The 14,816-nt window shown below is 38.0% G+C and overlaps 1 protein-coding gene and 1 long non-coding RNA gene across 4 annotated transcripts; one reads left to right on the top strand and one right to left on the bottom strand.

The window, feature by feature from the left end:
- Positions 1 to 4,017: 4,017 nt before the first annotated feature.
- LOC308383832 lies at positions 4,018 to 8,106 on the top strand. Of its 3 annotated transcripts, none has more exons than XR_013969225.1 (3): positions 4,018 to 4,192; positions 5,623 to 7,193; positions 7,308 to 8,106. It is a non-coding gene; the product is annotated as an uncharacterized lncRNA (long non-coding RNA). The 3 variants fall into 3 exon arrangements; XR_013969227.1 differs by having other exon boundaries at positions 4,027 to 4,192; positions 5,623 to 6,632; positions 7,308 to 8,104; XR_013969226.1 differs by having other exon boundaries at positions 4,028 to 4,192; positions 5,623 to 6,219; positions 6,331 to 8,106.
- Positions 8,107 to 8,386: 280 nt separating this feature from the next.
- Positions 8,387 to 13,344, bottom strand: LOC308383826 (uncharacterized protein). The gene is made up of 2 exons (XM_080861976.1): positions 13,172 to 13,344; positions 8,387 to 11,741 (listed from the first exon to the last, which is right to left on the bottom strand). The coding sequence occupies exons 1-2, from the start codon at positions 13,244 to 13,246 to the stop codon at positions 9,966 to 9,968; spliced, it is 1,851 nt and encodes a 616-aa protein (XP_080718102.1). The 5' UTR covers positions 13,247 to 13,344; the 3' UTR covers positions 8,387 to 9,965.
- Between the last annotated feature and the right edge of the window lie 1,472 nt (positions 13,345 to 14,816).

Raw genomic sequence — 14,816 nt, 5'->3', positions numbered from 1 at the left:
AGCAGACCAAAAACAATGTGGGAGTGAGATGTTAAAATACATGTGTGGTGGGCTGTCTCAATAGTGCTTTGATTTCATAAGCATTGAGCCACACTTGGACGGCATATGGGGCTCCTCCTTTATTGTGAATGTCTTTTGTAGGCATTTTAGAAAAGCAGCATAAACTTATTACCTGATTACTGCTAAGACTTTGATATGAACTGTCTGCAGTATGGATGTTTGCTTATCCCATGTGTTGCAAAATGAATGCTTTCCCAATTACTGCCAGTCTCTATTATCTGTTTTTTGTTTCCACACTCTTTAAAGCCAGAAGAACACACAGCAGTCAAAAAATGGTACACGTCACAGCCCTGCTGACTTCCTGCGACAGTCCAGACAAACAAGTTTGCAAATATGAACCGAAACTTGATAAAAATTACAGAAGCTTAATCTGAATGAAAATGTAGTCCAATATTAGACTTACAGGATACTAACTATGTTTGCTTTCCACTGGAAAACATCTGCTTTCAGCTGTTAACTTATTCATAAGGGGGCACCACAACATGTAGCTTAGCATGTTTTATTTGGCAGGTTTTTACACCAGAACCAATCAAAAGGAGTTTCTGTCTCCTCCTGGTTTCAAACTGAGGTTTTTTTACTTGTTAGGTGAAAGTACGCCATGAAGTCACATGAATGAATTGAAATGAACAGAATTGCTTATCATTATTATTATTATTATTATTATTATTATTATTATTATTATTATTATTATTATTATTATTATTATTATTATCCAAAGGCTTGTTACTATCATTACTACTTTGGCTGTTGTTTGTAAGGCACTTTACTCATAATTTTCTGTATCAGGCCTTGAATAAAACATTTCTCTTACATGCTAAGTCAAAATCAAATTAATCACCTGAAGCAGAAAAATGGCAGCCACCGGACTGCGGCCCTAACAGTGTACTTGAAAAAGTCATTTGCTGAATTTCTGTGTACATTTGATGTAAAAAGCAGTAACTCTGGAGAGGATTTTTCTTTAGCAATATAGGATTACATGCCTTTTTCTTTCTGACCCTTATTAACATGAGAAACAAGGATTATATATTCAAAAAAGTATAATAATGCGTAACTGAGTGAGCTTAAAATTGAAGCCAAAATCCTAAGCAATGGGCTCTCTGCCAGAAACTTCTTTAAGAATAAACTGTTTACTTGTCACGTTATCGGAGTGGGTAATTGCATTCCGGTTTTAACTGTGCTCTCGCTCACTGAGACAAGCAGGTTTCAGTGGACTGTAAGGAGCTTTTCTGGCAGTGGGAAAGGGTCATGTTTAAACCTATTGTTTACCCACAGGCAGCTGGCTCGTATTGCCACGACTGTCAAGGGGGCTTGGCAATGTCAGTCTGGTGTTTAAATTCTGCCTTTGTGTTCTGGATAGGCCGACAGAGGAAGTGTTTATGTTTTGTGGACAGTCGGCTGACCACTGTGGATGGTTTTTTCACTTCCACATTTATTTATCCAGCTTTTCAAACCCTCTGACACTTTTGTGGTCTAAAGTTTCTAAAATTACCCCAAATGAGTAATAAAGCATTCAAAAAGGCCACTGATGAAGCTTTTGTGAGGGAGGAGCTCTTGAAATATGTTTGAAAGAGATAAAAAGCCATGAGTGCTGTAATTGCTGTTTACTGTTGGGAGTGAGCACTTCTGTGGTGCAATCAACTTTTGTGATGATGCTTCATGAAAGAAGCTCACTTGTTTGTTTACTGTCTGCAGGGGTTGTTCATCTCCACTGTGAGGCTTCAGTGAAGTGATAATTAAGACCAGAGGTTTTGGATCAAGTCTGAGGGAGGGGATGGACAGAGAAAAAAAGTGATGTCACTGGTCCTGCAGGGGCCAGTGTTTACAACATCCCACGTCTCCCTGGAGAGAGTTAATGTGACTGTCAGAGCTAATGGAAACACTGCGGACATGATTCAGTTTTAAAAGGGGGAAGAAAAAGCACATTCCTGCAGAGTCCAGGAAGGCAGGAGTTGTTTTTTCTTTTTGCAAAGTGTCATGGTCATAAAGGTCATGAAAGTCATTGAACACAATAATGGCAATTGCTCCTGTTATACTCGTGGGGAATATAAAGTAGTTCTAAAGTGAACTGCCCAGCTAACTTTATATCCAGTGACTCATGTGCTTTATTTTACTGTGATGCTTTTTGCTCTGATCCTTTTATCAATATGATACTGTAGTTGGTGCTTTTCTTTGACTTAACAGTGAAGCCATTGCTAATAAATTTAAAGTTTCCGTCTACTCTCACAGACGCCTGCTCTGGATATTTGGATATTGAGGGTGGTGGGCAGACCAGGCCCCTCTGCATTGACATTTCGGGTGGAATCGGTCCAGGTTCTGTTGGCAAATCAACCACTGGGAAATCACTGTCAACTATACATGCCCATACATGTACCCTATTTATACTAGTACTTCATTAGCATTGTTTTAGCTGGATCTTTACAGCCTTGGGAGCTTCTCAACATTCAGTACGCTGCACAAGCCTTTCTCCCTCTATAAGCTTGTGCTAACCCAAGAGAAGATTGCAACCCCCCCACCCCCCAAAAAATACTCTTTACATTGGGCTTGTTGGCTCTTGGCTATTGCAAGAAAATCAACAGGTTTTTCAAAGCTGTGCTGCTGTTGTTCTCAGGTAATTGAATTCCCTGCTGTCCTAAACTTATGTGCACTTCAATCTGTTGCGTAAGAGAAGAGTCTGATAGGCCTGTTCCAGGAAAGGTGATCATAAACGGGGGATTTTCCACTGTTCCAGTTATTTCGTATCCAAATACAGCAAATGTGGCGCTACACCCCCGACATAATCAAATTCTAGTGAAAGAGCAGGCACAGCTGAAAACCAGATAAAGAGTCAGAGGAGTGAGAGGATGTAGGATCAGGAGTGCAAAGGACAAAGATTAACAGCAAAACGATTACAAATCTGGGGACTTTTTGGACTTTCAGGATACTTATAATTGATAACACTTGGAAATTAAGAGTAACTAAATTCTAATTAAATTCTAGTTCTACTAATTCTACTCTACAAAGCATGAGCAAAAATGTCGTTAATCTAGTGAATGTGTGAACTTTTTAAAGCATTTTCACTGTTTTTGATCCGTAAAACAGGAAGTAGTATTACGTAGTATTATCAAATGTGATATCAGAAAATACACACATATTTAGATATTTGACAATACTTTTTAACTGCGCTACTTCATTGAACAACACCAACAGTATTATAGTATTAAGTATTATAGCCAGCAAGCACCTCCTGTCAAAAAAAGAAACCCAATGCGTATATCATTCATAGCAACTGCGTTTGCTATAATTAACTTCATATGACAAGAATAATCTTCCTGACTTTCGAAAAGTTAAAAAATACTTTTGAAAAAGTGATTTACTACTCTCAATAAGATTTTTACCTCAATAAATAAATGAGATAATAAAAATAGGAGTCTTTACATTACTGAAATTCGCATGCTATGCAATCTGAGAAATGCCTGTATAAGATTAATGACAACAGGCAGAGCGGCAATCTTAGTGGTAGCTGAGTTTTAATCATGTGATCAGCATTCTGACTCATATGAACGAGGGAGACCTACGGAAGAGGATTAGGGCCACAGGGAAAAAAAAGAAAAAGAATTCTGACTTTAATCTCAGAATTCTGACTTTATTCTCAGAATTCTGACTTTTTTCTCAGAATTCTGACTTTAATCTCAGAATTCTGAGAATAAAGTCAGAATTCTGACTTTTTTCTCAGAATTCTGACTTTATTCTCAGAATTCTGACTTTTTTCTCAGAATTCTGACTTTAATCTCAGAATTCTGAGAATAAAGTCAGAATTCTGACTTTTTTCTCAGAATTCTGACTTTAATCTCAGAATTCTGACTTTTTTCTCAGAATTCTGACTTTAATCTCAGAATTCTGACTTTAATCTCAGAATTCTGACTTTTTTCTCAGAATTCTGACTTTATTCTCAGAATTCTGAGATTAAAGTCAGAATTCTGACTTTAATCTCAGAATTTTGAGGTGGGCACCTGCAGGCTTCCAGCTTCGGTGACAGCGATGTGTCCAGTTTGGCAGGTGGAGAACTAATTCACTAAATATGGTGGATATAAGTGACTTTTTGCGTGGCCGAGGGGTCCCCGAAGATGCTATTTTATTAATGGAAGAGCAGAAGGTGAGTAACAAAAAAGAGAAATAGTTTGGTGTCTCCTATTTTTACAGGAAAACAGTTACGGTACAGTTACGGTTAGCTGTTAGCATGCTTGTTAGCTTATAATGTTATATAGGAATGAACGTGTTTCACGATGTTACAGTATACTAGGTGAATTGACGTTTTAACTGTTGTTGATCGCAGGATCATCCCAGATGGGTTCGTTGCATTTTATTTTATTGTTCTACTATTTCAGAGTTTTTCAAGGCAGTTAAGCGGAGCTGTGTTACAGATGCTAGCCGCCTGCCAATATCACTGATATATTTGATGTGTACAAGTAAGTTACACTTAGTACAGCGGAGGAGAGAAGCTGTAATGAATGTTTATGCGGATATTTCACTCAGAAAAATGGGTGGCGTTCATACACAGCCACCGACACAGCCCCGGTTGTTGTTCTGACGGTGGCCGACTGACGATCCCCTCACAACATGTTAGCTAACACAAACTAATGTAGTGCATGTAACTGTGTATACGTTAGTGGTACAGTGTCGGAAGAAATGAGCAAACTGTTTATAATGTCAGAATGACATCATCTTTCTCCTATATATAAAAGTGCTGGCTGAGGAGCGCTGCCGGGTTGAACTTTGACCTCGGAGTGACGTGACGTTTGTTCGCACAACCAATAGAAGTGCAGAAAGTCGCAAATCAGGCATATTGTTCGCATAAACACAAAAATAAATAACGAAATAATCCCGATATTGTGCCAAAGACTGATTTACAATGTTACTTTGTGTTCTATGTGTAATACCTTTGCTTAAATGACTAAATGGACTGTGTATTTATGACTCTGCGTTATAGTCTTACATACATAAGTAACATTCATATGTACAGATAAAAATGTACAGAGCTATGTACACAAGCGTGTACACAAAAGTCTACTGCTGATCGAGCTGCTCAGTGGTCGTACAGTCTCATGCAGAGAGCGTGGAGGTGTTGTCCATGGTGGATGTTAGCTTAGACAACATCCTCTCCTCCCCAGTCTGCTCAGTGGACTTTAGCAGACCGCTAAAGCTGGCCCTCCCGACCAGTTTGTTAAGTTTCCCCCTGTCCCTCTCTGCCATTCCACCACTCCAGCAGACCACAACATAAAAGACAGCAGACGCCACCACAGTGTCGTAGAACATCCTTAGAAGACGTACTACCTACATCATAACCAATCAAGTCCCGCTTTTTTTTAAATACAGAAGAGGATTTATTATTTACTGAAAGGCTATGCCTTAGTTTGCTTCTTTCATTATTGTGTTTCGCCCTGCATAAAATAGATAGCTTTTCTGATAACTACAGTCAATACTCTCCTACTGGCATTAACGAGGCCTAAGAGGCTTAACTGTAATATTGCTTTGCAGCGTAAATGTTGCAGAAAATGACTGTCTTTTCTTTCTTCCTGTGTGCAGATTGACTGTGACGTCATAGCGCTGATGGATGACGCAACTTTGGCAAACTACATTCCCTCGTACGGAGACCGAATTGCCGTCTTCAATTTCTGCAAAAGCAAGCAACCACTGTCAAAAAGAAAACTAGGACTTCTGCAAAAAGTTCACCTCTCAAAGTGAGAGAAACAGTGGCTGACATGTCAGATTTGGATGACTTAATAAGACTGTATTTCAGACTTTCTTTCAGTAACAAAGAAATACTTTCAATTTTAGCACATAGTCATCAGACAATTATAAGTGTTCGAACTCTAAAGAGAATTTGTAAAAGACTTGGGCTTTTTAGAAGGAAGAATCAATCAAACTTGGAGGAAGTGCTAGCCTTTGTCCAACAAGAGATCATGACAAATGGACAGATGCAAGGTTATCGTTGGCTACATCTACGTGCAATTCAACATGGATTTGTGGTGTCACAAGATACTGTAAGATGCATAATCAAATTGCTTGACCCTCAAGGTGTGGAACTGAGACGAGCTCGACGGTTGAGAAGACGACAGTACAGCTGCAGAGGGCCAAATGCTCTCTGGCACATGGATGGCTATGACAAGTTGAAACCATATGGTATTGCTATCAGTGGCTGCATAGATGGTTTTAGCCGCTATGTTTTATGGATGGAGGCTTATACTACAAACAGTGACCCTAAATTGATTGCAAGTTATTTTCTGAAAACAGTTTCATGCATCAGCGGATGTCCAGAAAGGTTACGTGCTGACCGAGGTACCGAAAATGGTTGTGTCGAACAAATGCAGATGTTTTTACGGAGAAACCACACAGACAGTTTTGCAGGTGAGAAAAGTTTCCTTTACGGAAGAAGTACGGCCAACCAACGTATAGAAGGATGGTGGGCTACCCTACGCAAACAGAGTGCACAATTTTGGATGAACTTATTTCAAACTTTTCAGGATGATGGCCACTTCACAGGGGATTTTTTGGACAAAAGTCTTATCCAATTCTGCTTTCTCAATCTTATTCAGGTAAAAGCATGTGCTCATGCTATGTAATGTCTTAGCTGCATAAATAGAAAATATAAATATGGTTAGAACATTTTTTTTCTTTAAATTAAATATGAATTTTATTTCCATTTTAATATGTCTTGATGCATGCTCAATCAGCCAGGTAAGGAATGTTTTTTGACAGAACATTTCTCACACTGAAAACGCTACATCCAGATGAACAGAATCAACTTTTTGGGATTCCATTTTAATACTTTGATGGAATTGTATTCATGTTATCAGTGGAAGTAACTGCACCTTTCTCAGCACAGGTGCATGGAGCATTTTTTTTTATTTATTGCCACATGGTTTAAATTACTATGGAGTCTGTTACCTAGTGGTCCTTTGGGCACGGTTTCAGAAAGCAATCCTATCATTTGGTTAATTCTCTATTGAAAATTTATTGTAGAATCATTGCACACTGAGTATAAAGTGTTGGGCTATCTATTCAACAGCAGAATCATGCAGCACCATTCTGTGTCCATGTGCTGTTTAGTGAAAGTGCTCTTTTGTTGTTGCTGCTTGGTTTTACATTAATTAGAGGTCAGTTTCTATGTCTGTTGATTAATGAGTTAATAAGCCTCAACTTTGGCTAAATCTACTGGTACATGGTCTGTTTCATATACCGGTACTTATATTGTGTTGTTTTTCATGTAGGATGAACTTGATGAAGTTGTGAACACATGGAACTCGCACAAAATCCGGCCAAGTGGTAGTGCAGCATCGGGTCGACCAGTAGTAATGTACTCATTTCCAGAGCTGCACAGTGCTGAGGATAGACTGAAGCCTATTTCTATGGAGGATATCACTTTGTGTATGGAAGAGTGTAGCCCAAAAGGTCAACACCCCTGTGATGAAACAGTCTTTGAACTGTGTTGTCTGCTTATGGTAGAAAATGAATGGGATGCCCCAGGAGATCCACTTGGTGCTGCGGATCTGTACATTAGGTTAAGAGAAGAAATACTGCAAAGTATTTAAGGAACTTCAGTGTGTAAATGTACAAATAAATACAAAATATTTCTCTTTATCTTGATAACGTGATTTGATAGTAGGTGCCATGTCTTACAGGTACCTTTTATGCAGGTATTTCTGCACTGCATTAAATGAAAAATGTTTTTCTACATTCACACTACCATTAAACAGAAATGTTTATATATTACTTGAAAAAGCTGAATATTGTGATATTATCAATCAGTTATGAAACACATGTCAATCCTTTTAAAAGGCCATACATTAAACTGCATTTACAAATGTTATATTTTTGATTGAATCATAAGTGGTGTAAACCTGCCTACCAGTAAATTGCAATATAAATTTCTGTGTTTTGTTGCCAGACATGTGCATAGTATATAAAATATAAACTGACCAGCTCCCTGCTCATTGTTTTCTGTATCAACCTTTACTCTTAATATTCATGGCTGGAAACCCAGGCACCAGCATATGATATGCTAAGTGCCCGGGTTATTTGTGGTATGTTTCAGCAAACCATAGTAGCATTAACAATTCTAGGTCTTGACAACAGCATGTTTCTATAAACGTATCATTGTTAATATTTAAAGTCGTTATGCCTTTTGGGGAGCTTTTAGTGCAATTATATTAAAGCAAAGCTATTATAATCATTTACCCATATGAAGATCCATCACTTAATTATTAATGTATTTCACTTCTGTTAGTTGTAAGATATTTTAGCTGGTTTTTCATGTAAAATGACCACGAATCATTGCTATACTGATTCAGTGTTAGCTGTTGTATACAAGGCTCCTTCATGATATGAATCCTAAAATTATAAGAAACATACCAAAAATATTTTGACTTTTATTTGTAGTATCCCAGCAACAATGCAACAAAACAGTTCCTGCAAGTGGAACCAAGTTATTGTCCCATTAAGTGCAACATGTTTTACATTTATATTTGTGTATCTTTATGAAATATTTGAAATTAAAAATAAATGGTATTCTTCCATGTTACTGAGCTCATGTGTGGCAGTCTCTTGAATTCTGGCATGTTCAAATAGATATGGAGTTTGATGAACATATTCAAAACAACAATACAAATGTACTGTGTACAGTAACATTTTATTGGAAAAAGTTTACAAGAAACCTGTTCTTTCCAATGCCAATAACATGGCTAAAACTCATAACCGTATAAGCTGCCCTGTAACAAGAATGACTCAACTTTTAAAACAAACTTATAGATCTCATATAGTCTTGTTATGCATCAGTATACATCAGTGACTTACTGTAAAGACCATGAACACTGGCTATTGTGGTATCACATATTCCTTCAGTGTCATCTATGGTATAGAAATAAAAACAAGTGTGAATGACTGAGAACATACATGCATACAAATAAAAATGCATAATTTCTGGCAGTAACAAGACATTTTTTCAGGTGTTAAGATTAATACTATATCTGAGAACATGACAATTTGGCATTACAAAAGGATGCCTGAATAATCACAGTACTTGACCACTGCACTGAAGTGTACAGTGTTTATTTATGATCTCAGTAATCAATAACCATCTTCAAAACAGACTGAATCCTTTAAGCAGCTTGAATCAATTTGATGGATGAATAACAGGTATGCTTAGAAACAATATGACATTAAGAAAATACTGGAATTTAAAAAAATATTTTCACCAACTTTATATGGAACCTTTGTAATCAACAACAAATGCCAAACTTTGATACCTTAACCTACCTTAACTAAAAATTGCATATACTGTAAAGCAAAATGTTTTCAGACATGACAAATGCTAAAGTATAAAATTGTACTTATTCCTTTTACAATACAGTGTCGCATAACAGCATTACTTTTACGTTATAACTATGTTCAGTTTTAGTCCTGACCTAATAAGAAAATACCATCTGAATGAATTAGTCTTTCTACTAATTACTTACAAAAGTATTTGACTGTGCTGAGCTCTCACACCACACATGGTGCATTAAAGAACGTTTAAGAGCAGTTTAATTATAGTTTATAGATCTTAAGTAATCTTTCTTCATGCTTTTGCTGAAGGTTTCTGTCTTACAGCTGGAAAGCTTGGATTTGGTGAAGACAGCTCTGGATATGGTAGTAAACAGTGTACCTGTTCGTTTTGTTTTGTGACTGTATTATGTAAAACTCAAAATGATAAAAGAAAATGAAATATTAGCCAAAACTAGACTTCTAACAGAGATGAGAAACTTCTCTCTAATTAAAAAAAGTATACTGTATAAGTTCAAAATACATAAAAATACATATTCCTAACATCTCTTTACAGTTATGCTCTAGTGTGCATGAGCAGTTCAAATGTAGCGCATTGCTGTGAGAGTCTAAACAATGTCCATCACCCAGACATTACTTTCAAGAACTGCATTAAATTCAGAACGAAAATCTGGGAAGTTTTCATAGCTGTTAGCTAGCTGCAGAACATTCCCACACGTGCGTCCGACTGGTCTTCTTGTAAACTCTGTCATATCTTGAAATTCCACATAAATACTGTTTGTTACTATAAGGTCAGATCCGGTGCAGAAACGCATAAATTTCTGAAGTTTAATGTTATCCAGCTCTCTGATGAATCTTTTGAGATGATTTTTCACTTCTTTTTGTTGTGGAGTCAAATCCACAGCAAATTTCAGCAGCTGGCACACTTTTTTTGAAGTTGGTTGCAGTTCAGAGAATAACTTGGTCAGTCCCTCCGGACTGAGGGAGATATGGGGGTCGATGATCTCCCGCCAGCAGTCAATAACAAACATTGGTTTTTGGACAAGCTCTTTGTGTGCTATTTCATCAAGGATTGTAGGAAGAGTCTCAGCAGTGATTCTTTTTCTACAGCCATAACTGTCAAGAATTTCCACAAGATCATCCAAGTCAACTGCAGAGAAATCTTTTACTGCTTCCATCAAAACATCACATTCTTGGCTGCTGACAAACTGTAGAAAGTGTGCTTTAAGATCACTGTAAACACCACTGAAAAGCACTTGTTCCATAAAAGGGATTGCAAGTTTATTTGGAAAATACTGACATTCTTGGTAACCTTTCAGGAGTATTCGCCCAACTGCCTTCCATTTTTCAGCAGGAAAATCATGGCGAATGAATGGCACTTTAATGGTTGCACCTAGGGTGCATCGCTCATAAAATTCATGCCAGAAGCATGTGAGTACATCTCTTAGTATTCCTGATCCAGTGCCTGGTTCTTCTGTGTTGTCTGGAAGTATGCGCTTCACATTCAGTGTTTTGGTCAAAATCTCCTCATCAGAGAAAGCAGTAATCATGTCATGTAAAGTGTCAGTACGACGTATGGTGATTGTTATTATGTTCTCTGAATTAGGTGGACTGAGGGGTACAAGAAAACCCTCATAGACTAATGTGTCTTCTGTATCTTCTTCAGCATCAAAAATTGGACCAAAAGTAATTTCTGGATCATCTAAAATTTCTGAACCAGCGATGACTTCATCAAAATTACCCCTGACTTCCCCCACTTGCAATGGATTAATATCACTGCCACTGCTTTCTGAGACAAACACCACTTCAGATGTCTCGCTGGCATCTTCTTCAGGATCTTTTGGTTTTGTTGCAATGTAGAAGCGTAACATTGTCAGTCTCGCTGCCTCATACATATTGCCAATAGACTGGCAGGTATCATCAGTAAGGTGGTTCTGTTTAAAGTCCCAAACCTCAAACTCAAAATCTGTTTCACATCCCTTAGGAGATATGCCATTAGGAAAAAAAAGTTTCTTTCCTTCCTGAAGAATATCTTTTAATCCAGCATCAGTGGCCATTTGAATTTTTCTAGTGCCACCTCCCTGCTTCGCTCTCACCTGTTTGGCTATTTTTCCATCACAATGTATCCATCCTATCTCAACATTGCGTGTTGCTTTTTGCTTCTTTGTCTGTCTTATTCCTGCATCTGTATGTGAAGTGTTCTCCTTTGGACTTTCTTTTCTGGTTTTCATTTTCTCACGAAGTTTTTGCAGAAGTCCTAGTTTTCTTTTTGACAGTGGTTGCTTGCTTTTGCAGAAATTGAAGACGGCAATTCGGTCTCCGTACGAGGGAATGTAGTTTGCCAAAGTTGCGTCATCCATCAGCGCTATGACGTCACAGTCAATCTGCACACAGGAAGAAAGAAAAGACAGTCATTTTCTGCAACATTTACGCTGCAAAGCAATATTACAGTTAAGCCTCTTAGGCCTCGTTAATGCCAGTAGGAGAGTATTGACTGTAGTTATCAGAAAAGCTATCTATTTTATGCAGGGCGAAACACAATAATGAAAGAAGCAAACTAAGGCATAGCCTTTCAGTAAATAATAAATCCTCTTCTGTATTTAAAAAAAAGCGGGACTTGATTGGTTATGATGTAGGTAGTACGTCTTCTAAGGATGTTCTACGACACTGTGGTGGCGTCTGCTGTCTTTTATGTTGTGGTCTGCTGGAGTGGTGGAATGGCAGAGAGGGACAGGGGGAAACTTAACAAACTGGTCGGGAGGGCCAGCTTTAGCGGTCTGCTAAAGTCCACTGAGCAGACTGGGGAGGAGAGGATGTTGTCTAAGCTAACATCCACCATGGACAACACCTCCACGCTCTCTGCATGAGACTGTACGACCACTGAGCAGCTCGATCAGCAGTAGACTTTTGTGTACACGCTTGTGTACATAGCTCTGTACATTTTTATCTGTACATATGAATGTTACTTATGTATGTAAGACTATAACGCAGAGTCATAAATACACAGTCCATTTAGTCATTTAAGCAAAGGTATTACACATAGAACACAAAGTAACATTGTAAATCAGTCTTTGGCACAATATCGGGATTATTTCGTTATTTATTTTTGTGTTTATGCGAACAATATGCCTGATTTGCGACTTTCTGCACTTCTATTGGTTGTGCGAACAAACGTCACGTCACTCCGAGGTCAAAGTTCAACCCGGCAGCGCTCCTCAGCCAGCACTTTTATATATAGGAGAAAGATGATGTCATTCTGACATTATAAACAGTTTGCTCATTTCTTCCGACACTGTACCACTAACGTATACACAGTTACATGCACTACATTAGTTTGTGTTAGCTAACATGTTGTGAGGGGATCGTCAGTCGGCCACCGTCAGAACAACAACCGGGGCTGTGTCGGTGGCTGTGTATGAACGCCACCCATTTTTCTGAGTGAAATATCCGCATAAACATTCATTACAGCTTCTCTCCTCCGCTGTACTAAGTGTAACTTACTTGTACACATCAAATATATCAGTGATATTGGCAGGCGGCTAGCATCTGTAACACAGCTCCGCTTAACTGCCTTGAAAAACTCTGAAATAGTAGAACAATAAAATAAAATGCAACGAACCCATCTGGGATGATCCTGCGATCAACAACAGTTAAAACGTCAATTCACCTAGTATACTGTAACATCGTGAAACACGTTCATTCCTATATAACATTATAAGCTAACAAGCATGCTAACAGCTAACCGTAACTGTACCGTAACTGTTTTCCTGTAAAAATAGGAGACACCAAACTATTTCTCTTTTTTGTTACTCACCTTCTGCTCTTCCATTAATAAAATAGCATCTTCGGGGACCCCTCGGCCACGCAAAAAGTCACTTATATCCACCATATTTAGTGAATTAGTTCTCCACCTGCCAAACTGGACACATCGCTGTCACCGAAGCTGGAAGCCTGCAGGTGCCCACCTCAAAATTCTGAGATTAAAGTCAGAATTCTGACTTTAATCTCAGAATTCTGAGAATAAAGTCAGAATTCTGAGAAAAAAGTCAGAATTCTGAGAAAAAAGTCAGAATTCTGAGATTAAAGTCAGAATTCTGAGAAAAAAGTCAGAATTCTGAGAAAAAAGTCAGAATTCTGACTTTAATCTCAGAATTCTGAGAAAAAAGTCAGAATTCTTTTTTTTTTTTTTCTAGTGGCCCTAATCCTCTTCCGTAGAGACCAGATGACCCGACCTGTATAATATTATGTAAGACCGTGTTAAAGGTTAACTGTCTGTTCTCGCTACACAGTGTCTACAGTGATATTATATTCTTTTTCAATACCACAACCTTCACAGACAGGAACGATCCCAGTGGGCATGAATCACTCATTTGATTTAAAGTTTCATACCAGTGCTGCATTAGAATGAACTCTTCTTTCTATCAGTTGCCTGATTGCCACTATAATGAAAACCAAACTTTTGATATGCAGGTTATAATATTCTTGGGATGGTGGAAAATCACTTGCTTTTTAAAATAAATGACTTTGCACACTAATGGATCTACACAGAGCTGTGACCGCGTGCTCACTGGTCAGTACATTTAATCAATTATGCTAAGAAATTGTTCAAAGCCTTCAACATTCTTCACATTTCCTCACAGTTTTAAACATTTTAGTGAAATCCAAAGAGTGTGTGCAGTGAAAAAAAGTTATAATAAGATGCGTCTACATGACAGAAGAAAGACTTACATCCTAAAATACTCTATATCAATCTGCCCAGTAAAGTAATTGTAAAATTTATAAATAGTAAATGTAATAAGGCAGTAATCTTCAACTTTGCTCTATAGTTACAACATGAAACATGAAAAATCACATTTCTTCACAGTTTAGTCTGAGCCAGGATGTGTAAATTGAGACACTTTTCCCTTGAGATGATGATGACATTAGAAATAACCAGTTAAAGTTTCATGTTTATCTGGGCATTTGTAAGCAAGACAAGCAGTTCAGTGTTCCATTATGTTTTCCTTTGGACTGAACCACATGAAACACTGTGTTATATCTCTGTTTTCTCTGTTTTCACACAGAAAGAGACTCTCAAGTGCCTAAGCATGTCTGTCTCCTGTAACTGCTGATTGTCAGTGCAGTCCTCCAGAATACATACAGTTAGGCTCCACTTTGACTGCTGACCTTTCTCTGCAAAAACATGCCACTTCCTTGAGTTCCTGTGCTGCCTGGCACCATCCTCATGGAGTTTATGGAACAGCCTTCCATTTTTTCTTAGAATTAGTAATGTTAGAAATATACGTACAAAGTAAAAAAAAAAATGTAGGGGTATTCCTCACCATCGGATCTCTATTCAAATGTACAATTATAATATGATGCATCTCATCTTTTCTCAGTGGCCAACTCTCCATGCGGGCACGTTTGCCGTATTGGATTTGGGATATTGGTGATCAGAGTAAACACTCATCTGTCACACA

This window comes from Rhamphochromis sp. 'chilingali' (assembly GCF_963969265.1).
Source record: "Rhamphochromis sp. 'chilingali' genome assembly, chromosome: 2".
Classification (NCBI taxonomy): Eukaryota; Metazoa; Chordata; class Actinopteri; order Cichliformes; family Cichlidae; genus Rhamphochromis; species Rhamphochromis sp. 'chilingali'.
This window is presented reverse-complemented; position numbering and strand designations above follow the sequence as displayed.

Coding starts and splice junctions, on each gene's coding strand:
- LOC308383826 (XM_080861976.1), bottom strand. CDS start 13,246: ATGGTGGATATAAGTGACTTTTTGCGTGGCCGAGGGGTCCCCGAAGAT. Junction 11,742..13,171: donor TATTAATGGAAGAGCAGAAG/GTGAGTAACAAA, acceptor TCCTGTGTGCAG/ATTGACTGTGACGTCATAGC.